This window comes from Ranitomeya variabilis, chromosome 6, assembly GCF_051348905.1.
Source record: "Ranitomeya variabilis isolate aRanVar5 chromosome 6, aRanVar5.hap1, whole genome shotgun sequence".
Taxonomy (NCBI): domain Eukaryota; kingdom Metazoa; phylum Chordata; class Amphibia; order Anura; family Dendrobatidae; genus Ranitomeya; species Ranitomeya variabilis.
The window spans coordinates 91,341,699-91,366,891 of record NC_135237.1 but is presented as its reverse complement, the minus strand read 5'-3'; the positions used below and the strand labels follow the sequence as shown (position 1 = coordinate 91,366,891).

Genomic DNA, 25,193 nt, shown 5'->3' with positions numbered 1-25,193 from the left:
TTGTGTCACATAACTTTCTGGTTTAACAGAATAAAAATTCAAAATGTGAAAATTGCGAAATTTTCAAAATTTTCGCCAAATTTCTGTTTTTTTTCACAAATAAATGCAGAAATTATCGACCTAAATTTAACTAACTAACATGAAGCCCAATATGTCACGAAAAAACAATCTCAGAATGGCTAGGATCCGTTGAAGCGTTCCTGAGTTATTACCTCATAAAGGGACACTGGTCAGAATTGCAAAAAATGGCCAGGTCATTAAGGTCAAAATAGGCTGGGTCATGAAGGGGTTAAACACAGCTGGACTCCAATGAAGGAGTAGAACCATCTCAAGGAGGATCACAAGCAAATGGACAGCATGTGACTTAAATAGGAGTGTTTGTGCAAAGGGTCTGAATACTTATAACCATGTGATATTTCATTTTTTCTTTTTTATTAAATTTGCAAAAATTTCTATATTTCTGTTTTTTTCAGTCAAGATGGGGTGCAGAGTGTACATTAATGTAAAAAAAAATTAACTTTTTTGAATTTACCAAATGGCTGCAATGAAACAAAGAGTGAAAAATTTAAAGGAGTCTGAATACTTTCCGTACTCAGTGCATATATATCACGTGACCGCCTACGTCACGCAGGTCCTTACCGCAAGCTACACACGCTAGCTCACCGTTGGAGTTGGGAGTGTTTGGAACGTCTGTCACCGTCCGGGACAGCACTCCGGAGGAATTTCTCCACACAGTCACCATCGCTACATGCTGGAACTCTGGGTGGATAAGCAACCAACGCTTCTTCTACATAATGATTTCAGAACGGCGCCTGCAGCCAATATAATGAGGTAAAATTTCCTCACCCTACTTGGGCTTTTTTCTGATTCTTTACTCGACTGTGTAAACTCTACGTTTAACTTTATCTGTGTGCGACTCTTTTATATTACTTTTATAAAGTTTTTGCACACACGGGATAATTAACTCTTTTTGTTTATACGGATTCTAATAACACAATTAGGTGGTCCTTTTTGTGTAACACCATCATTAAGAGGATACCCATAGCGCAAACATTTAGCAATTTATTTAGTATTTATTTTGACAACGTTGTGGTGGTGTTCTGTTTGCAGCTGGTATCTTCTTTTCCTATACTAGCGCCCCCCAAGCTGCAATTTTTTTCCTTCAGTCCCATTTCGGCTGAGAACAAAAATCACAGATGAGCTGTAACTCATAGATTAACATTGGTCAGAGAGTAATCCGATTTTTTTTTTTCCGTTTTCCTCGCAGATGAGTATGAGCCCTTATACTCAGAATTTACCGACAGGTATTTGCTAACTCCCTACCTGTTTTGCTCTACGATGATTTGTTCTGGCTCAGTCGGCAATTCTCTTGCTTACTTTGATGTTGCATCAGTAGAGCAGAGCAGTTCCTTCTCTTCTGCTCTGTCAATGTCCTGCTGATTGACAGCCAACGTCCTGTAGCTAAGCAGCGGAGAACCATTTTAGGCATCTAATATATTTGGCAGCTTTTTTTCATCTAAAAATTTTATTCAAAAAATGTTTATGTAAGGTATAGAAGAAATTGAATGACAGGCACAACCCAAAAAAAAAGTTTGTCAACTTTAAAAAAATTCAGAAAATAAAATAAAACCATATCCACCAGAAACAACATACACCAGACATACATTTGTGTACACATTTGGAAAAGCTGTGGACGCTTCAGATTCAGTAAGGCTACGTTCACATTTGCGGTGTGCGCCGCAGCGTCGTCGCCGCAACAAAACGCATGCGGCGTGCGGCCCTATCTTTAACCCCTTCACGACCTTTGACGCATACGCTGCGTCATGAAAGTCGGTGCCAATGCGACCTATGACGCAGCGTATGCGTCATGGAATGATCGCGTCCCTGCAGATCGGGTGAAAGGGTTAACTCCGATTTTACCCGATCTGCAGAGACAGGGGGAGTGGTGCTTCAGCCCAGGGGGGGGTGGCTTCACCCCCCCGTGGCTACGATCGCTCTGATTGGCTGTTGAAAGTGAAACTGCCAATCAGAGCGATTTGTAATATTTCACCTAAAAAACTGGTGAAATATTACAATCCAGCCATGGCCGATGCTGCAATATCATCGGCCATGGCTGGAAATACTCAAGTGCCCCCCCCCCACACCCACCGATCGCCCCCCCAGTCCTCCGTTATGGGGTCCGGTCCCCTCCGTCCGCCTGCCGGCTCCCCCGTCCTCCTGTCCGCTCCCTCCTTGCTCAGATCCCCCCCCCCCTGTGCTCCGATCACCCCCCCTGTGCTCCGATCCACCCCCCCACCACCCCTTCATACTTACCGATCCTCCCGGTGTCCGTCCGTCTCCTTGCTGGGCGCCGCCATCTTGGAAAATGGCGGGCGCATACTCAGTGCGCCCGCCGAATCTGCCAGTCGGCAGATTCCTTACAAAAGTACATTTTGATCGCTGTGGTAGGTTCTATCACAGCGATCAAAATAAAAAAAATAATAAATAACCCCCCCCCCTTTATCACCCCCATAGGGACAATAATAAAATAAAGAAATTTTTTTTTTCTTTTTCCACTAGGGTTAGGGTTAGAACTAGGGTTAGAACTAGGGGTAGGGTTAGGGGTAGGGTTAGGGTTACGGGTAGGGTTAGGGGTAGGGTTATGGCATGTGCACACAGAGCGGATCGGCCGCGGATCCACAGCGGATACGCAGCGGATCGGCAGCGGATACGCAGCGGATCCGCAGCGGATCGGCCGCGGATCCACAGCGGATCGGCCGCGGATCCGCAGCGGATTGGCCGCGGATCCGCAGCGGATTGGCCACGGATCCGCAGCGGATTGGCCGCTGCGAATTCGAAGCAGTTTTCCATCAGGTTTACAGTACCATGTACACCTAAGGAAAACCAAATCCGCTGTGCCCATGGTGCGGAAAATTCCGTGCAGAAACGCTGCGTTGTATTTTCCGCAGCATGTCAATTCTTTGTGCGGATTCCGCAGCGTTTTACACCTGTTCCTCAATAGGAATCCGCAGGTGAAATCCGCACAAAAAAACACTGGAAATCTGCTGTAAATCCGCAGGTAAAACGCAGTGCCTTTTACCTGCAGATTTTTCAAAAATCGTGCGGAAAAATCTCACAGGAATCCGCAACGTGGGCACATAGCCTTAGGGTTAGGGTTGGAATTAGAGTTAGGGTTGGAATTAGGGCTAGGGTTTGAAATAGGGTTAAGATTAGGCTTGTGGTTAGGGTTACGGATAGGGTTAGGGGTGTGTTGGGGTTACAGTTGTGGTTAGGGTTGGGATTAGGGTTACGGTTGGGATTAGGGTTAGGATTAGGGTTGGAATTAGGGTTACGGGTGTGTTGCGGTTAGGGTTGTGGTTAGGGGTGTGTTGGGGTTAGGGTTGTGATTAGGGTTATGGCTACAGTTGGGATTAGGATTAGGGGTGTGTTGGGGTTAGTGTTGAAGTTAGAATTGAGGGGTTTCCACTGTTTAGGCACATCAGGGGTCTCCAAACGCAACATGGCGCCACCATTGACTCCAGCCAATCTTGCGTTCAAAAAGTCAAATGGTGCTCCCGCCCTTCCAAGCCCCGACGTGCGCCCAAACAGTGGTTTACCCCCACATTTGGGGTTTTTTTTATTTTCACGGCTCTGCATTATAAACTTCTGTGAAGCACTTGGGGGTTGAAAGTGCTCACCACACATCTAGATTAGTTCCTTGGGGGTCTAGTTTCCAAAATGGGGTCACTTGTGGGGTGTTTCTACTGTTTAGGCACATCAGGGGCTCTGCAAATGCAATGTGACGCCCGCAGACCATTCCATCAAAGTCTGCATTTCAAATGTCACTACTTCCCTTCCGAGCCCTGACGTGTGCCCAAACAGTGGTTTACCCCCACATATGGGGTATCAGCGTACTCACAACAAACTGGGCAACAAATATTGGGGTCCAAATTCTCCTGTTACCCTTGTGAAAATAAAAAATTGCTTGCTAAAACATCTTTTTTGAGGAAAGAAAAATGATTTTTTATTTTCACGGCTCTGCGTTGTAAACTTCTGTGAAGCACTTGGGGATTGAAAGTGCTCACCACACATCTAGATTAGTTCCTTGGGGGGTCTAGTTTCCAAAATGGGGTCACTTGTGGGGGGTTTCTACTGTTTAGGCATATCAGGGGCTCTGCAAACGTAACATGATGCCCGCAGACCATTCCATCAAAGTCTGCATTCCAAAACGTCACTACTTCCCTTCCGAGCCCCGGCATGTGCCCAAACAGTGGTTTACCCCCACATATGGGGTATCAGCGTACTCAGGAGAAACTGGACAACAACTTTTGGGGTCCAATTTCTCCTGTTACCCTTGGGAAAATAAAAAATTCTGGGCTAAAAAAATATTTTTGAGGAAAGGAAACACGTTTATTATTTTCACGGCTCTGCGTTATAAACTTCTGTGAAGCACTTGGGGGTTCAAAGTGCTCACCACACATCTAGATAAGTTCCCTTGGGGGTCTAGTTTCCAAAATGGAGTCACTTGTGGGGAGTTCCTACTGTTTAGGCACATCAGGGGCTCTGCAAACGCAACCTGACGCCCGCAGAGCATTCCATCAAAGTCTGCATTTCAAAACGTCACTACTTCCCTTCCGAACCCCGACGTGTGCCAAAACAATGGTTTACCCCCACATATGGGGTATCAGCGTACTCAGGAGAAACTGGACAACAACTTTTGGGGTCCAATTTCTCCTGTTACCCTTGGGAAAATAAAAAATTGTGGGCTAAAAAATCATTTTTGAGAAAAGAAAAATTATTTTTTATTTTCATGGCTCTGCGTTATAAACTTCTGTGAAGCACTTGGGGGTTCAAAGTGCTCACCACACATCTAGATTAGTTCCTTTGGAGGTCTAGTTTCCAAAATGGGGTCACTTGTGCTGGAGCTCCAATGTTTAGGCACACAGGGGCTCTCCAAACGCGACATGGTGTCCGCTAATGATTGGAGCTAATTTTCCATTCAAAAAGCCAAATGGCGTGCCTTCCCTTCCGAGCCCTGCCGTGCGCCCAAACAGTGGTTTACCCCCACATATGGGGTATCATCGTACTCAGGACAAACTGGACAACAACATTTGGGGTCCAATTTCTCCTATTATCCTTGGGAAAATAAAAAATTCTGGGCTAAAAATAATTTTTGAGGAAAGAAAAATTATTTTTTTATTTTCACGGCTCTGCGTTATAAACTTCTGTGAAGCACCTGGGGGTTGTAAGTGCTCACTATGCATCTAGATAAGTTCCTTGGGGGGTCTAGTTTCCAAAATGGGGTCACTTGTAGGGGAGCTCCAATGTTTAGGCACACAGGGGCTCTCCAAACGCGACATGGTGTCCGCTAACGATTGGAGCTAATTTTCCATTCAAAAAGTCAAATGGCACGCCTCCCCTTCCGAGCCTTACCATGTGCCCAAACAGTGGTTTACCCCCACATGTGAGGTATTGGTGTACTCAGGAGAAATTGCCCAACAAAATGTAGGATCCATTTTATCCTGTTGCCCATGTGAAAATGAAAAAATTGAGGCTAAAATAATATTTTTGTGAAAAAAAAGTACTTTTTCATTTTTACGGATCAATTTGTGAAGCACCTGGGGGTTTAAAGTGCTCACTATGCTTCTAGATAAGTTCCTTGGGGGGTCTAGTTTCCAAAATGGGGTCACTTGTGGGGGAGCTCCAATGTTTAGGCACACGGGGGCTCTCCAAACGTGACATGGTGTCCGCTAAAGATTGGAGCCAATTTTTCATTCAAAAAGTCAAATGGCGCTCCTTCCCTTCCGAGCCCTGCCGTGCGCCCAAACAGTGGTTTACCCCCACATATGAGGTATCAGCGTACTCAGGACAAATTGGACAACAACGTCCGTGGTCCAGTTTCTCCTTTTACCGCTGGGAAAATAAAAAAATTGTTGCTAAAAGATCATTTTTGTGACTAAAAAGTTAAATGTTCATTTTTTACTTCCATGTTGCTTCTGTTGCTGTGAAACACCTGAAGGGTTAATAAACTTCTTGAATGTGGTTTTGAGCACCTTGAGGGGTGCAGTTTTTAGAATGGTGTCACTTTTGGGTATTTTCAGCCATATAGAACCCTCAAAATGACTTCAAATGTGAGGTGGTCCCTAAAAAAAATGGTTTTGTAAATTTTGTTGTAAAAATGAGAAATCACTGGTCAAATTTTAACCCTTATAACTTCCTAGCAAAAAAAAAAAATTGTTTCCAAAACTGTGCTGATGTAAAGTAGACATGTGGGAAACGTTATTTATTAACTATTTTGTGTCACATAACTTTCTGGTTTAACAGAATAAAAATTCAAAATGTGAAAATTGCGAAATTTTCAAATTTTTTGCCAAATTTCCATTTTTTTCACAAATAAACTCAGAAATTATCGACCTAAATTTACCACTAACATGAAGCCCAATATGTCACGAAAAAACTATCTCAGAATCGCTAGGATCCGTTGAAGCGTTCCGGAGTTATTACCTCATAAAGGGACACTGGTCAGAATTGCAAAAAACGGCAAGGTCATTAAGGCCAAAATAGGCTGGGTCATGAAGGGGTTAACATTGGGGCCGCATGGCGCCGCATGTACATGCGTTGTCATGCGTTTCGGTGCGTTGTACGCCGCATGCGGCGTTAGGGCGCACCTGTTAGGGCGCGGCAAACGCAACATGTTGCATTTTTTGGGCGGCGCAGACTTTGTAAAAAACGCATGCGTCGTGTTTGCGTCGTGTTTGCGTCGTCGATGCGCCTTTTTTCCCATTGACTTGTATTGACAACGCAGACGACGCAAGTACTTGCGTCGTGGTGCGTTGTACGACGCATGCGTTTTCCAATAAAATATGCAAAACATTGTCTAGACTTTGTCTAGACACTAAAAAAACACTATATATATATATAAAAAAAAGGGGGGTTGTCATTGTCTTTCACAAGGCTATTCAGTGCTGACCAGACTGTGAGGAGAAAAGACACAGAGAGGAGAATCTGCTTGCCAAACCTGTAAGTATATATTTCTCTTTGCATATTTTTTATTCTGTGTTTTATTTTTTTATTTTGATTTAATTTGTGCAATGTTTGGTCTGTGCTATTGTACGGTTATGGCACTGTGGGTTGTTAGTGAAAAATTGTGTTTTTTAATCTGGTTTTGATGTACTTCTGGCGTTATATGATGGCGTTTCTTGTCACCGGCCTTGCTTGGTTTTGGATTGGTTTTAGGGATTTTGGGTTGTTCTGGTGTCATGCGGTTGTTCAATGTATTTTTTTTGGCTCATTTTTTCTTGGTAAATTTCTGTTGCATGTCTTTTTATGGTTTCTATTGTTGGGGGTAACCGTATGGCATTTTCTTGTCTCATGTCTTGCTGTGTTTTATTATGCTGTTGGCTTTTTTTTTTTCTTTCCTTGAGTGTCTTTTCTTGCTGGTGGGGGGGGCTACATTTATGATGTTTCATTTGTATTGTATTGTTCTGTGCTGCTATGCCATTCTCTTTTCAATTGTATTTTCCCTTTTTTTTTTTTTGGTTTTTATCTATGATGGTTTTACGTCGTTTTCCGTATGGCTTCCGTATGTATCTCCTTTCTTGAATGTTTCCATTGCCAAGTGTGTAGTATGGCCTTTATTTATTTTTATTTTTTTAGTTGGGGCCCTTTTTTTTAAATTTATTGTGTTTTCTTTTCTATTTGACTATGGTTTATCTTTTGGGTTGCTGTATATTGTAACAGCGGTTGTCCCGTAATGTTTATTGCTTATTATCTAGAATGGTATTTATCGCCTTTTTCTGATGTATTTCGGTGGATGTCACCAGATGGTGTTGTTTTGGATCATGTCTTGTTGTAATTGTAAATTATGGCGTTCATTAGTTTGCTATTTCATTGTGCCTTTTTTTTTCCTGTAAGGTTTTTTTTTAAAGTTTTTATCTTTAAAAATTTTGACATAGGTGTCTATTTTTGCTTAATTTTGTTTGGGTCTATTCTTGTATTGTTTCTTCGATTGTATTCTCTTGCAATGTATGGCGTTGTGGTGTCGCTTTTTGAGTTTGCATTGTCCTATCAGTCAACAGTCAATTGTGGTTGTTTTAATGTTTTGGGCCTATTTTATTGTATGTGGCATTGGATGTGATTTTTTCCTCATTTATTCATTGCAGAACAAACTTGCCAGAATGCCAAGTTCTTCTGAGCATAGCCAATCGGCGCGGGGGAGTGCGGTGGGTAATTATGTCCAGTTGCTTACTATTCGCTGCCATTTGTAGCATTGACAATAATTTTGTTAAACAATTTTTCCAGGCTTCTTCAAGTGAGGGAGAAGGCACACAGCAGGAGCAGAGAGATCGGGGCCAAGATGTGGCGTCAGGCCGGCGAGTGAGTATTTTTTTTTTTTTTATCTTTTTTTTTGAGTAGCATCCTGCTGTGAGGAACATTAAGGCCCCGTCTCACATAGCGAGATCGCTAGCGAGATCGCTGCTGAGTCACTAGTTTTGTGACGCAACAGCGATCTCGCTATGTGTGACACGTACCAGCGATCAGGCCCCTGCTGCGAGATCGCTGGTCGTGTCGGAATGGCCTGGACCTTTTTTTGGTCGTTGAGGTCCCGCTGACATCGCTGAATCGGTGTGTGTGACACCGATCCAGCGATGTCTTCACTCGTAACCAGGGTAAACATCGGGTTACTAAGCGCAGGGCCGCGCTTAGTAACCCGATGTTTACCCTGGTTACCAGCGTAAATGTAAATGCCGTCTGCTTCCTGCTCTGACTGAGCCGCCATAAAGTGAGAGCACAGCAGTGACGTCACCGCTGCGCTCTGCTCTCACTGTACGGCGGCTCAGTCAGAGCAGGAAGCAGACGGCAAGGGACCTGACGGACACCGAAAGGCGAGTATGTACTGTTTGTTTTTTTTGGTAACCAGGGTAAACATCGGGTTACTAAGCGCGGCCCTGCGCTTAGTAACCCGATGTTTACCCTGGTTACCCGGGTGCTGCAGGGGGACTTCGGCATCGTTGAAGACAGTTTCAACGATGCCGAAGTCGTTCCCCTGATCGTTGGTCGCTGGAGAGAGCAGTCTGTGTGACAGCTCCCCAGCGACCACACAGCGACTTACCAACGATCACGGCCAGGTCGTATCGCTGGTCGTGATCGTTGGTAAATCGCTATGTGAGACGGGGCCTTTACATTTGAGGAGCATCCTGGTTTCACTAGGGATGTTTACTAAGCTTAATTACATTATAGCTTGTCAGGGCAGCAAGTATTGGGGGAAGGTAAAATAAAGTTGAACTCCCTGCACACAAACATTCCTAAATACAGGTGTAGAAAACATCAATATACATACATCAAATGGCAAAGGATAGGGCAAAGGTACCTATCATGCCAGGTGCTGGTGGTTGTTAATATTTGCATATTTGTAACCTATTTGTTTTCTAATTTTTCTAGGTTTCACAACGGGACCAAGGAGATACCGGAATTGATGTTGACCTCCTGATCTTCAGCATCCAGGAGCGTGGCCCGTTGTGGGACAGCCGTGACCCTCGGCACATGGACCAGGTGGTGTCGAGGCGTTTGTGGGCAGAGGTGGCAAAGTCGCTGTGGGATGGCTTTGACAGTGCCTCAGCGAAGGCCAAAGGCAACTTTAGTGAGTATTGCAGAGACGCTGCTATGACCCATCTTGCCAGGATAAACACAACCGTGTGTGATGCGATCAACGCCTAAACTTTGCATCGCACACGGTTGTTTTATCCTTTTAAAATGCTAAATATCTAACCATTTTTTTGTCTTTACATTCACAGTGAAAAAGTTGAGGACCAGATGGCGATCCATGAAGGACCGTTTCAATAAGGGGATCCGTGCTGCGGAGGAGCAAGCTCGGAGTGGTGCTGCTGCGTCCAAGTTGGTGCCCTATAAATATAACAGGGCACTAGAGTTCTTAAGACCGGTCCTTGGCCGCCGACAGTAAGTATTTTCTCAACATACCATATTGCACAGCCACATTGTACATTGCCCAGCCACATAGCATATTGCACAGCCACATAGTACATTGCCCAGCCACGTACATTGTGCATCCACATAGTATATTGCCAGGCCACTATATCGCAGCCACATAGTACACGTTCTAGCCACGTATCCACATAGTATATTTCCAAAGGAACATAGTGTATTGGCCATCCATGTAGTCAGCGTAGCATATTGGCCATCCTTTTACCCTAGTGTAATGGTATATAGCCCATTAGTAATTTTTTTGGTTAGGCGTGAGTCATTGTAGTCCATGACAGGTTACGTTCTGAGTCAGGGTAGTTCTGATCGCAGGAATAATGATGACGTCTGGATCACATGATCCTAACGTCATGGCCGTTCCTGCGATCAGATCAGCAAAGTGACTGTTGTTTTTTTTTTTTTTTTTTTTAAAGTTTTTCTTGACTTTAAATTTTATACTATTTTGGCGGCATAGGCAGCATCAAGAAAGATTTTTTGTCAAAAAATTTTTGAAAACGATGACAGAGGTATGCATTGGCTTTGTCAGCGGGAATGACCAGTCATTTTCTGCCGTAGGTATGTCCATGATTGTTATCGTCAGCCCTAATGGTCAGCTGGCGATAACAATCAGCAATTTATTATAGGCCACACAGACTGAGAGACAGGGGATTGTAATGTATTGATGTGTCATGTAATGTTAATTTTATTACAGGAGTTGGCGTATGTGATAGGTAATTAATTGAAGGCTAATTCTTTCCTTATCTTTTCACAGGACACACAGCAGCACCCTCGAGCGAGCTCGCCCCGCAGGAGCGGCCCTTCATGAATCGCCATCTGACCCGTCACAGCCCTCCCACAGCGACAGCAGGCTTGCACCACCATCTGGAGAACCGGTAGCCGGTCCATCAGGTGTTCCCCTGCACGAGGCCTCTGGCGCACCTTCGTTTGGGAATTCCCGACAGCGCCAGCGGGCCTCGGACAGGCCAGCCATGCCCGAATTTTTGCATTTGAGCACGGTTTTCCAGAACTGTTTCAAGGCGTTGAGCGATAAAATGGACACTCGTCTGTCCAGTATCGAACGGCGCCTTGAAAATATGGAAGCCGAGCTCTCAAATCCGGCCAAACATTTTTTAAGTACTATTGGTAAGGGCATGGTGGAACACCTTACGCCGGAACTCCAGATTTCGGTGATGCAATCCTGCAACAATGCCTACGTGAGGGCTCTGCAGCAGGCTCGGGTCATGCAGTCAGCGACACTGCCCGTAGTGCCGTCGCTGGCTAGCATGACTCCGACTCCTGCTGCAGAGCCACTCCAGCCACCCCACCCTGGTCCAAGTGCCGAGCGACGCCACCACAGGCACCATAGCAGTGTGCCGCTGACTCCTGCTCTTGCCAGGCCCTCATCCTCCCGCAGCCATCATTCTGGGGGAGCTGCCGCAGGAGGCAAAAAAAGAAAGCACAAAAGAAAGAGGACACGCACTGAGGCTCTGGCTGCTCCAATACAACCAACAAGTACACGTCGGGGCTCTAGCCGCAGCAGGAGCAGCCAGAGCCAACCAAGAACCTCACAAAGGCTCGTGTTTCCTCCTCCCTCCCCTACCGAGGTGGCGGTTTCCTCCCCATTATACCCTGCGGAGGGTTTAGACCTGCCATCCAGCCTCCTGGACTATAGGTCAACATCCTCCTCGTCGTCATCATCCTCATTTTCCGCTCCCCATTCCCACAAAGAAACATACCATTCCCCCATGGTGGCGCAGGTTGATACCCCCTAAGTTTATTTCCCCTTTTTTTTTTCTGTTTCCCCCCAATAAAAAATTTTTGTTTTCAAACAACAATATTTGCTCTTATTTTCCAGTATACTTCTCAGCAAGTCACACCGTGCGCCGTCTACACATATTTTGTGCTTCAAACACCTCATATGCAATGTCAGACACTATTTTTACCATTTTTATTTTGCTTTTTTTGGTGTGTCTCTCATTGCTGTATGAGGTGTTCACAAACAATAAAGTGTTTGAGGTGTTTTCAATCACTAAGGGTATGTGTCCACGCTCAGGATTGCATCAGGATTTGGTCATGATTTTACATAAGTATTTGTAACCCAAAACCAGGAGTGGGTGATAAATACAGAAGTGGAGCAGATGTTTCTATTCTACTTTGCCTCTAATTGTTCCACTCCTGGTTTTGGCTTACAAATACTGATGAAAAATCGTGACAAAATCCTGATGCAATCCTGAACGTGGACACATACCGTAAAGGTACCTTCACACTTAACAATGCTGCAGCGAAACATACAATGATGCAGATCACCGCAGCATCGCTATTTGGTCGCTGGAGAGCTGTCACACAGACAGCTCTCTCCAGCGACCAACGATCAGGGGAACGACTTCGGCATCATTGAAACTGTCTTCAACGATGCCGAAGTCCCCCTGCAGCACCCGGGTAACCAGGGTAAACATCGGGTTACTAAGCGCAGGGCCGCGCTTAGTAACCCGATGTTTACCCTGGTTACCAGCGTAAATATTAAAAAAACCAAACAGTACATACTCACCATCTGATGTCCGTCAGGACCCTTGCCGTCTGCTTCCTGCTCTGACTGAGATCCGGCCGTACAGTGAGAGCAGAGCGCAGCGGTGACGTCACTGCTGTGCTGTGCTCTCACTGTACGGCGGCACTCAGAGCAGGAAGCAGACGGCAAGGGACCTGACGGACATCAGATGGTGAGTATGTACTGTTTTTTTTTTTTTACATTTACGCTGGTAACCAGAGTAAACATCGGGTTACTAAGCGCGGCCCTGTGCTTAGTAACCCGATGTTTACCCTGGTTACCAGTGAAGACATCGCTGGATCGGTGTCACACACACCGATTCAGCGATGTCAGCGGGACCTCAACGATCAAAAAACGGCCCAGGCCATTCCGACACGACCAGCGATCTCGCAGCAGGGGCCTGATCGCTGGTACGTGTCACACATAGCGAGATCGCTACTGAGGTCGCTGTTGCGTCACAAAACTTGTGACTCAGCAGCGATCTCGCTATGTGAGACGGGGCCTTAAGGGTATGTGTCCACGCTCAGGATTGCATCAGGATTTGGTCATGATTTTACATAAGTATTTGTAACCCAAAACCCAGAGTGGGTGATAAATACAGAAGTGGAGCAGATGTTTCTATTATACTTTGCCTCTAATTGTTCCACTCCTGGTTTTGGCTTACAAATACTGATGAAAAATCGTGACAAAATCCTGATGCAATCCTGAACGTGGACACATACCGTAAAGGTACCTTCACACTTAACAATGCTGCAGCGAAACATACAATGATGCAGATCACCGCAGCATCGCTATTTGGTCGCTGGAGAGCTGTCTGTGTGACAGCTCTCCAGCGACCAACGATGCCGAGGTCCCCGGGTAACCAGGGTAAACATCAGGTTGCTAAGCGCAGGCCGCCGCGCTTCCGATGATTACCCTGGTTACCAGTGTTAAATGTAAATAAAACAACAGTACATACACTCACAATTGCGTACCCCGGCGTCCGCTTCCTGCACTGACTGAGTGACGGCCCTAACAGCAGAGCGGTCACATCACCGCTGTGCTGTGCATTCACTTTCCGGCCGGCGCTCAGTCAGTGCAGGAAGCGGACGCCGGGGGACGCGAAGATGAGTATATGTCCTGTTTTTTTTTTAACTTTCACACTGGTAAACAGGGTAATTAACAGGTTACTAAGCGCTGCCCTACGCTTAGTAAGCCGATATATACCCTGATTACCATTGTAAAACATCGCTGGTATCGTTGTTTTTGCTGTCAAACACAACGATACACGGCGATCTGACAAACAAATAAATATGTTATATGGTATGGTATAAATTTTGTCATTGAAGCAGGGTAGAAAACTGAAGAAAATTTTTTTATTAAAACACAACATTTTAAAAACAAAGGGTTCCAAGTTTTTTAGATAAGGCACATTACATTGGTGAACTATTTTTAGCATAGTCACACCAGAATACAGTCCAACAGTTTACTACACCATTGATACCATTGTATCTTGCCATGACACACGGCCAACATCTGACACAAAATAGGCCGCAAAACGATCCCTCATCTGCGCAATTTCCACACTTGTCCTCAGCGGATGATCATGGAAATCGGGCAATGGGTTGGCTATGGTTTCATCGAGATCCACGTTCAGTCTCTCTTTGGCCAGAATATAATTGTGGAGAACCACACACGCCTTCACCACCTCATCCACTGTCTCAGTTTTCAGATTAATGGCGGATCCTAATATCCGCCATTTGGAGACAAGGATGCCAAAGGCGCACTCCACAGTCCTTCTGGCCCTGGACAGTCTGTAATTGAAAACCCTTTTGGTGTGGTCCAAGCCCCGACTGGAGTAGGGTTTCAATAGGTTGGCAGACATTTGGAATGCCTCATCCCCAACCACAACAAATGGCATCGCAGGGCCTTCGGTGTGGGGAAGAGGTCGTGGCTGTGGGAAATTAAAATTGTTCCCATATAATTTTTGGCCCATATCCGACTCTTTAAATGTGCGTGAGTCATTTGCACGGCCAAACGCACCAATGTCCACTGCGAGAAAACGGCAGTCCGCACCGGCAATTGCCATCAGCACAGTGGAAAAGTATTTTTTTATAGTTGTAGAAAAGGGATCCACTTTTCCCTGGCTTGGTAATCCGAATGTGCTTGCCATCCACCGCGCCAATACAGTTTGGAAACGAACACACTTGGTCAAATTTCTGTGCGTTGTACTCCCAGATTTCGCTTGTAGGGACGGGTAAAAATTCCTCCCAGGGATTATCCCACAAAGCGCGGCATGTCTCAGCAATAATTCCGGAGAGAGTGGAGACTCCAATCCGGAACTGAAATTGAAGGGATCTCAAGGTCTCTCCGGTAGCCAGGAAACTGCCAAGAAGATAAAGAAATTACATTAAAGTACATTGTAATTTAGAAAAGTACATTGACCATACCACCCCCAAAAAAAAAAAAAAAAAAAAATTAAAAAAAAAAGGGAAGAACATATCTCAGTCATTCAAACAGCTACGTACCGTAGAGTCACCAGCAGCCGCTCCTCTGCGGAAATAGCTCTCCGGAGCTGCGTGTCCTGCCTGCTAATGGCTCCTTCCACCCGACGCAGAAGATACCGGAAGCTCTCCTGAGACATCCTGGTGTATTCGAAATATTTCTCCAGGTTGTCATTCAGTTCGCCAAACAAGCAATGGTATGCTCCACGGCTCTCCCGGACTTCCAAGATAGGGTGTATCCAAAAGCGGCGACGACTCCATCTCCGTTTTTCCCTTTCCCTTTGATGAAAACAGGCGACAGCATAGGCATGAGCCAAAGCAAATTCCATCTCCATATCCATGTAGATACTGTCCATGGGACGCTCCATCATGAATACCAGCAAAATGGGAGGAATTCATGTCTGCCAGGGTATATATACACAATTACATAAACACCAACCCTCTTCTAGCCATTGGTGGTCCTTATCTATTGTGTAGACACTTTTTTTTGTGGGTGGGATGAAGAATGACTCACTGCACAAAAAAACGCATGCGGCGCAAAACGCTGTGTTTTTTGTTGAAAACGCAACTGCGTTTCAAAAAAACGCAGCGTTTTGCGCCGCATGCGTTGAACGCATGCGGCGCAAAACGCAGAGTTGTGCATGCGTTTTGCTGCGTTTTTGTTTGCGTTGTGCGTTGCGGCACCGACGCTGCGGCGCACACCGCAAATGTGAACGTAGCCTAACTATACCCCAAACATCTGTACAATATATGAGTACACATTACACAGAAATGACATACTGACATACACACTGTATATATACTCTACTGGTCCACATATAGGCCTCCACATCTCAGACGCTGAGGAAGAATGATGGAGGAGAACGCGTCAGATGATGTTCCTTCCTCAATCATTGTTTTCTATTGTATCGGCATCCATGATGTCGATACAGTTAAACGTGCAATGATGGATGCTTGGATATGCTTGGATTCTTGTCCGTGTAAATGGTAAAATGAAACCAACCATACCAAACCTCACCAGCCTAGAAGTGGTACATTTTGCACCAGATTTTTGCTCCACAATTTGTCAAAAACTAGCCATAAATATGTCTCTTACGTAAACGCTCCTAAGCCAAGGCCACTTTTAAACCTTCAGGAGTAAAGTGTTGAAGATGTCAAAAAATGATGTTGTTCTGGTGCAAATATTTAATCAATTTGTCTAATTTAAAATATCAGCTTTTCAAGGATTTTTGCACCAAAAAAAAGTGCATTTTTGTTCAGGAATATGCCCCAGTGTGTTATAGATATAGATGGTGCTGTGCCCATTACCAGTTACATGGCAATAACCAAGAGCAATGGAAACCTTACAGAAAAGAATTTAAGCTATGTTCACATCATGTTTTATCCACTTGTCATTGACTCTGTCTGTGCCTAACTCTGAAGCCCTGAAAAAAGGGATTCGGGCGTTTGCGCTGGCCAACCCATTGACTCTAATGATGCAGATAGTCAATTTTTGCTCTGTTGGACATAATTTTCAGCCGCATGGTGCGCACCAGACTGTGGTCGACTGAGTTTTGGTTCTTGCGTCTAATAGACAGATACTGCCAAAAATGAAATCCGGGAGACCTCAAAGTGACTCCGTCTGCATCATTAAAGTCAATAGTTTTTACCAACGGAAATATCTGGGCCAGAAACCACATCAGAAATTGGTTTTATTTGGAAAATGTGTCATTTTTTTGCATGTGTTAAGCATTGATATTAGATTTTTTTTCTTCCCTTTTTTCATTTATATTTTTTAAAGCTTATTTTATTTATTTCATTATTGTTTGTGGAATCTGGAAATCTTCGCTGTAAGGCTCAGTGTGAACATATCCTTACAGTTTGTCATAAAGATGTCTGTAAAATATTTACAGGGCTGTTGGGGAGCAAATCAATATTTTAAAGGTCTTAACAAGAACAACTAAATCTAAATGTTTTCCTGGCAAATTTTCTCGCCATTAGCAATTCTTTTCATGTTCTTGGACATAATCTTTTATTTAGCTTTCTGCACAGTGGGAGACACGTGCTTCCCTTAGAAAGCTGCAGTTTCACTCTCCAAAATGCGGATGTGGAAGCATCATTTAATAATGTAATAAGTGCAGACATGCTGTCTTGCACACAAATCACCACTCAGACCCAGAGGTCCGTTGCTGCACAAGATCTTTCGAAGAATATAAATCTGGATAAACCATTAAAGGTTTTAAAAATATATGTATATTTTATTTTGAATAAACATTTTAAGTAGTAAATTGTAGTATCAGTTAAAAGCAATGCAGGATTCTTGGTTTCATCTGTGATTTTTAAAAGTTTGATAATAGCCAAGGTTGTTTGGGCATTGAAGCCCCTGGGGCCAAATTTTCTGTCAAATTTCATTTGACGAGAATATAGTAAATTATCCTAATTTACTCTCTGGACCTTTGCAAATTAAAGCTTTTGTATTAAGGTAGAATATAGGAGACTTTATAATATGTCTTATCAGAGGAATCGGCTTCTTTCTCCACTTAGGAGTCTGTTCTTCCCCCTCCTCTCTGCTTTCTGACTCACCATCCACTTTCAAAAACATGTCCGTCTTAGGGCTTGTTTCCACTTGCGAGAAACACGTCCGTGTCTCGCAAGTGGAAACCAAGCTCTGGTGCCGGCACTCCAGAGCAGAGCGTGCGGCCACATAGGAACACATGCAGCCGCACGCTCCGCTCCCAAGTGCCGGCGCCAGAGCTTGGTTTCCACATGCGAGATACGGACGTGTTTCTCGCAAGTGGAAACAAGCCCTTAGTCAAAGAAAGACAGACTATGAGTGCAGTGTGGCTTCAGTTTATACCTATTAGGCAACGTTCACACTCTCAGTATTTGGTCAGTATTTTATATCAGTATGTGTAAGCCAAAATCAGGAGTGGAGCAATTAGAGGTAAAGTATAACAGAAACATATGCACCACTTCTGCATTTTTCACCCACTCCTGGTTTTGGCTTACAAATACTGATGTAAAATACTGGCCAAATACTGAACGTGTGACCGTGGCCTTATTATACTTTATGGACACTGAAGGGGTGAAGAGGAGTGAGAACCATAGTTAGTAAACAAGCAGAGACAAACAAGACAGGCAGATCCGCTGTTAGTGAGTGCTATAACTTATCCAAATGCTGGATTCACAGCTGCAGTGCTCATTACTGCGATATCATTTCTTTTTTCTACTTCTGAACATGTGCTAAATAGAGAACGGAAGAGAAATATCTCATGTCTATGGGAAGTGTGTGTATAGGAAACAGCAGAGCAACTAGTCTCCTCCCACCAGCTCAGAGAGAACTGAAAATTAAAGATGGAACTTGAAGAGCGGACAACTGGGATACAAGTTATTTAGTGGCCAGAATTCGTATTATTGCTCATGTACACACGACAGCTTATTCTGAGAAGTGACATGAAATGACGGGTACGCTTTACTGAGCGCATATGTAATCCCTTTACTCCATCCCATAATATAGTGTTCTTTATTACAGAATGGTTTCCATAAGGGGATAGTTATACGAATATTGTATTCTGCAATATCTGATAGATCTTCAATATAACATATGAAGTAGCTGGAAATCCTGGTGTCTTCACAGTACTCCTATCTGGATTGTAATATCACCTTGTCACTATTTACGGATTATAACTTCTTAGTCTTGAGTTAATACAAAGCATCTCAAATCTGCTGTCTGCTGCCGGTGATGGATTACTCCTGTGAAAGAGAAATTACTAACGTGTTTGTCATTGTAAATTTTTAACATGTTTGGACACTGCTGTCCTGGAAATCTGCCCAGTATAAATATTAGTCTGCTGTCATTGTGTGGGCACAAGCCATATGCCGCCAGCAACTGCTCCGCTCAACAGCCACCAGTTTTGGTCAATTAATAATTGAAAAATTACTGTGTCTGGTGAGGGACTTGCCTTTGGCTAGCCTTTATATATTCGATAACCGCTGAGTTTAATTACAATTCTGATTAATTATAGAGTGCGTGTGAGCCCACAGTAATGATGGAGAGGATGGCCATCTCTTCTGCTGTACTATTCTTATGAGCCTCCATTATTGAGCAGGAGGGTAGTTAGTAGTTAGCATCCAGTAAATTGCCTTTGTAGTTGGTTCAGTAAATCCAGGTAATATCATAGGTTTTTACATGTTAGCTGCCTTTTATATCCCGTTGTTGGAAATCATAAAAGGGGTTGTGGTTTCAGAAAATCCCTGTCCACAGGCGCAATATGGTTAAAAAAAAAATAAACAAACTTGCTTATCCTCCCCAGGTCCGGCAATGAGTCAGTGTTGCTGCTTCTGGTGTCTGTTAATGTATGCAGTGCTGATGTCAACCATGTGAAATCAGTGGCTCTGCTTGAGTAGACGGCACAAGACGTTCAGAGCCGCCGACATCACTGATTGATGTGAGATACATCAGCGCTACAGACAAATAGGCACCAGGAGCAGTGGTAGAGACTCTGTGCTGGACCTGGGTAGGGTGAGTTGAGGGCATGTTCATTTGTTGTTTTCTTTTAAAAACGTGGACAGAGGTAGTCTGATACCAGGCATTCCCCAGAGAATCCTGAGAGCCACACACCCTTGTAAAGATCATAAAAATAAGCACTAAATAAGAAGGCCTAAATCTTTGAAATCGTATGGTGATTTAAAAAAAGAAAAGGGGGAGCAGTGAGAATAAGATGGCAGCCAAGTCATTTCATTTTTAACCTGGTAACAGGTGCTCTTTAAAAGGTATCTGCCAGGTGCCATACTGATAGTATCCTGAAATAGGACTTGGTCAGCCCTCTCAGAATGTGTATTACCCCGTTGTCTTTCTCTAATCCCCAGAAAATTCATAGTCACGCGCCAGCTAGTCAAGCATATGTAAATCCAAACTGAATATTCACCCCCACGCATAGTTCCGCCCACCCCTCCGCGCCTGCGTCCTTTATAGTTAGGGTGCAGTCACATTGCCGTATTTTAAGCATGAGGATCGAATTGCAATCCTCGGACTGGTCATCTTCTGACCCTGACCTGAGAGTGACTCGGGTCAGGAGAGCCTGCGGCCAGTCCGAGTATTGCAATCCTCAGGCGAGTGACACAGCAGTCTGACTTCACCCAATCAGTGAGGTCTGCTCAGAGGGATGGGTGGGATATTGAGCGGGGGAGAGGTGAACAGAGCAATAAATGTTACATATCCTGAAAGGGCTGCCCAGGCCCTATGTGAGGATACCATTAGTATGGCACACACAAATCACCTGGAAGATACCCTTTAACACATAGTGTTCTGGCTAGGTAAGCTGCCACTTGGGGGCGCTCAGGAGTTTTCTGCATACTTTCTTATTGAGTTTAAAGGGAACTTGATTTCCCATTATTAAACTGCTGACAATAGGATATGTGCCTCCTTATTAGGATACTAATGCTGCATTGTGTGCGCCCCTGTAACCTGGCATACTGCTAAAAATGAGCCTTATACCCCGTACCCTCATGTATCATACCCCTTATTTATGAATCCTTATACACCAATCTCCCTGTATGGCAGACAGCGCTGAGCGGCCTGATGGGCGTATACAAACAATCCGTGGCACCTACTGTGAGCTCCCTAAGGCCCCCTTCACACATCACTTTTTTGCTATCAGTCGCAATCCATCGAATTTTCAAAAAAACGAATCAAGCGACTGATGCCACCTGTTCCGTTTTTTCTCATAGACTTGTATTAGCAACGGATGGCCTCACGTTTCATCCGTTGCTCGCCGGATCCGTCGAAAATTTTGTCCAGCGGCCGGAGACATCGGACAAAGTAACGTTTTTTGTGTACGTCGAAAAATCGGACAGCGACAGGTTGTTTGCTCGAATGGAAGGCTATGGGCGCCGGATCCGTCAAATGACGGAATCCGGCGACGGATTCCATTTTTTTTTTTTTTAACTGAGCATGCTCCGATTTATTTAGGATCCAATTAGCCAGATTCGCTAGTTGGATCCGTCGAAAAAACGAATCCGTCGCAGCAGCACGGTGGATCAGTGGTAGCACAGCAGCCCTGCAGCGCTGGAGTCTAGGGTTCAAACCCCACCAAGGACAACATCTGCAAAGAGTTTGTATGTTCTCTCCGTGTTTGCGTGGGTTTACTCTGGTTTCCTCCCACATTCCAAAGACATACTGATAGGGAATTTAGATTGTGAGCCCCAACGGGGACAGCGATGATAATGTGTGCAACCTGTAAAGCGCTGCGTAATATGTTAGCGCTATATAAAAATAAAGATTATTATTATTATCAGTTTTTCACAATCTGCGACCGATCCGTCGAGCCAACGGATTGTGACTGACGGCAAAAAACTGATGTGTGAAAGGGGCCTAGCACGGCCCCTCTGCCTTTGATTGATGGAAAAATAGAATGTTATGGGTCGTAGAAAGTACCAACACAACACAAATGGCTAGGTTATTTTAAACGCAGAAATATGTTAAAAGGCTGTATAAATTTGGTGCTGCCTTGATAGAACTGACACAGAGAACGATCACATTTTGAACGCCATTAAAAAAGGACCCCCAAAAAACTGGCCAAAATTTGTGGACTTTTTTTTTTCATTGTTTCACCCCACCTAATTTTTCAGTACATTGCATGGTAAGTGAATGGTGCCACTGAAAATTGGCATGACCTAAGCCTCCCCTAATAGTGGCAGCAGGCAGCTAAACATGATGGACCCGAGTCATGAAGTCTGGCGTTTTGTACAACAGTCTTAATACTTGGAGCTGTGGTAAGATGTGCCGAATTTATTAGAAGGTGTGCACCTCTTATTTGGCGCATCTTTCAACTGTCGGACTCCACTGCCAGAGATTTACACAAGGTGGGGGATGCCATGCATTTTTTGGCGTGATTTTCTCCACCTTTGGGTGCTTTGACATTCGTACTGAGCACGTTGTGAGGTATGTTCACTTTTTTTATGCATTTTTTTTCTGCATGGAAAATACAAACTAATTCTATGTTCACACGCAGTATTTTTCTGCATTTTTCTCTGCAGCCGAAACCTGGTCTCTCGCCAGTAAAAACGTTTCATTAAAAAATGCCTGTTTTTCAGCCTTTATGTGGTTTTTGGGTGCGGATTACATGTATGCTTTGTTAATTGTACATGTTTAATAAAGTTAGTTTTATTCACTGAAAACACTGTGAAAAATGCCATTGCATTTTTGTTTTTTTTGCAGCGTTTTTCACTTTGTCATTGTGGAAAAAAATGCTACAAAAACACTGTCAGAATTGACAGGCTGCAAATTTCAAAAACGCTTTAGTTTTGCAATTCATTTAGGAAAAAGAACAAACAAAGCGTGTGCATGAGATTTCTGAATCCTCATAGCTTTTTCCAGTACTGTAAAAGCAGCTTTTATTTTGCATAAAATGCTGCATGGGAACATAGCCTATGGCCAGAAAACTGCAGCCGTATTTCTGTGTATTTTCAGTCTGATGAAAAAACAACTGAAAACTGCAGAAAAAAAAAGCTGAGATGACATACTGTGTTTTAAAAATAAAAAGGAAGAAAGCACCATGTGAATAAGATTTTTGGAAATCTCGTTAATTGCGACGATAGTGTAATACAATGCATTACAAAAAAATGCATCACAATCGCTACAGTATGTATAATCAAGTCCTGAGTGTGTGCGTGTGTGTGTGTGTATGTGTATATATATATATATATATATATATATATATATATAATAAAGGGAGTACTTTAACAACAATGTAACTCCAAGTCAATCACACCCCTGTGAAATCAACCTGTCCAGTTATGAAGCAACACTGATTGTGATTCAATTTCTCCTGCTGTTGTGCAAATGAAACAGACAGCAGGTAGAAATGATCGGCAATTAGCAAGACAACCCCTATAAAGGAGTGGTTTTGTATGGGGTGACCACAGACCATGTCTCTGTTCTCAACCTCTTTGGCTGTTGTTTTGGTCACTACTTCATTTTGTCATTGCTCTCACCCCTAGAAGTACAGTAGCATACGGCGGTGTCTACAACCTGCAGAAGTTGCTCAGGTAGTGCAGCTCATCCAGGATGGTACATTAGTGAGAACTGTGGCAAGAAGGGTAGCTGTGTCTGTCAGTACAGTGTCCTGAGCATTGAGCAGATATCAAGAGACAGGCCAGTACACCAGGAGACGCGGAGGGGGCTGTATTTTGCCAGAGAACACCAAGATTGGCAGATTTGACATTGGCGCCCTGTGCTCTTCATGGATGAGAGCAGGTTCACACTAAGCACATGTGACAGAGTCTGGAGAAGCCCTGGAGAATGTTCTGCTGCCTGCAACATCCTTCGGCATGGCCGGTTTGGCAGTGGGTCAGTAATGGTGTGGGGTGGCATTTCCTTGGTCTTTGGAGGGCTGTACAGCCCTCCATGTGCTAGCCAGAGGTAGCCTGACAGCAATTAGGCACCAGGATGAGGTCCTTGGACCCACTGTGAGACCAGATGCAGTGGTCCCTTGGTTCCTTCTGATGCATGACAATGCTAGGCCTCATGTGGCTGAAGTGTGTCAGCAGTTCCTGCATGATGAAGGCATTAATGCTATGGATTGGCCCGCCAGTTCCCTAGAACTGAATCCAATCGAGCACATCTGGGACATCATGTGCTCATGCTGTTCAGGAGTTGACTGGTGCTTTAAGCTAGGTCTGGGAGGAGATCCCTCAGGTGAACAACCTCCTCATCATCAGGAGCATGCCCAGGCGTTGTAGGGAGGTCATACAGGCACTTTGAGGCCACACACACTACTGAGCATCATTTCCTTGTCTTGAGGCATTTCTACTGAAGTTGGATCAGCCTGTAATTTGATTTTCCACGTTGATTTTGAGCATCATTCCAACTCCAGACTTCCATGGGATATTCATTTTGATTTACATTGATCATTTTTATGTTTTATTGTCTCAATTTATTCCACTATATAATGAATAAAGATTTTCAACTGGCATATTTCATTCAGTGATATCTAGGATGGGGTATTTTAGTGTTCCCTTCAGTTTTTTTGAGCAGTGTCCATACTTAAATTGGTACTTTTGAAACATCCACCAGATGGCAGTACACGCCAGTCTGCTGTGAGAATAGATCCTCCGTTATGAATTTGATATTACTTACATTTCCGTTTTTACTGCATTAATTGTGGTGAAACCATTGTAGATGGCATTGATTTTTCTGTACTGTTCTTCTAGGGAATAACCATACTTCCACAAATCTTTCCAGCAGATTAACATTTCCCAACTTGAAGTTAGAAAGCATTGTGCACTGCTTGTAAAACGCAAACAAATTGTCATATGAGACTGTAACTTGATGCTGCAGTGACATATCTTCATCCTGGTTTGCAGCTTTTTGTTCCTTTTTTTATTATTTTGTATTGATTTGTACATGAACCAATATCCATGGAAAACATGTGATTACTCTTTTATTTGTAGTGTAGTTCGTCCTGATCACCAGAAGAGGGGGCATAGTACTTATTTATTATTTTTCAGTAGTTGGTCTTGTGATCATTAGTAATTATTTGTATTATTTTTAATAGCAAAAAAACTGAACAAAACTAATATTACAATAAACAAGCAACAATTTTACACCTGTAAAAGAGAAGCAAGAGTTCACTATACTTCGCCGATCATGCTGAATATTTCCCAGACAGTATTGTCCTTTCTAAATCAGATATAACAATAGAGAAAAAGCTGGCACCGGTGTGTAAAGAGCTTCTTAGTAAGACAGCAAACATCATTCTTATTACGGAGCCGACCAGAACTCTCATATTTATAAAAACATGAGGTGCACAATCTTTTTCTTTTCAGCAAAAGACTTTGGCTCAAATATACCTTTTGGAATTATGGCCAAAAAGTTTTAACCTTGTTCTTTCTAGACCATGACACATTTTCCCACATGCTTTTGGCAGACTGGATGCAGGTTTTGGCAAAATATAGCCAAAAAAGGTCTATGGTCAGTGTCAAAGGTAATTGTGAAAAAAGTGCATACACCTATTTATTAGGACATAATATTTCATAATAAATATGTGTCAAGTATTAAGGTAGGCACTAGGCATCACAAAAAGGGAAAGAATAAAAGAAGTTCCATTACCAGTTGTAAGTACCCAGTGGCCAGAGACTCTCACCTTGAGAAAGCCACCAGGCGAAACGTACGTTGGAGTCACTGGACCCATAATCAACCTCTGTGCAGCATTATATGGGGCAAATGT

At 43.8% G+C, this 25,193-nt stretch overlaps 2 protein-coding genes across 5 annotated transcripts in view; both read left to right on the top strand.

Annotated features, from left to right (window-relative positions):
- The window catches only part of GSDME (gasdermin E), a 165,242-nt gene that overhangs the window by 54,138 nt on the left and 85,911 nt on the right, over positions 1-25,193 (top strand). The gene's annotated exons all lie outside the window — the stretch shown is intronic.
- LOC143782069 (uncharacterized) lies at positions 749-24,768 on the top strand. The gene is made up of 6 exons (XM_077269177.1): positions 749-831; positions 8,247-8,355; positions 9,421-9,619; positions 9,774-9,936; positions 10,730-11,400; positions 24,656-24,768. Exons 1-6 carry the CDS (start codon positions 749-751, stop codon positions 24,766-24,768), a joined length of 1,338 nt encoding a protein of 445 aa, XP_077125292.1.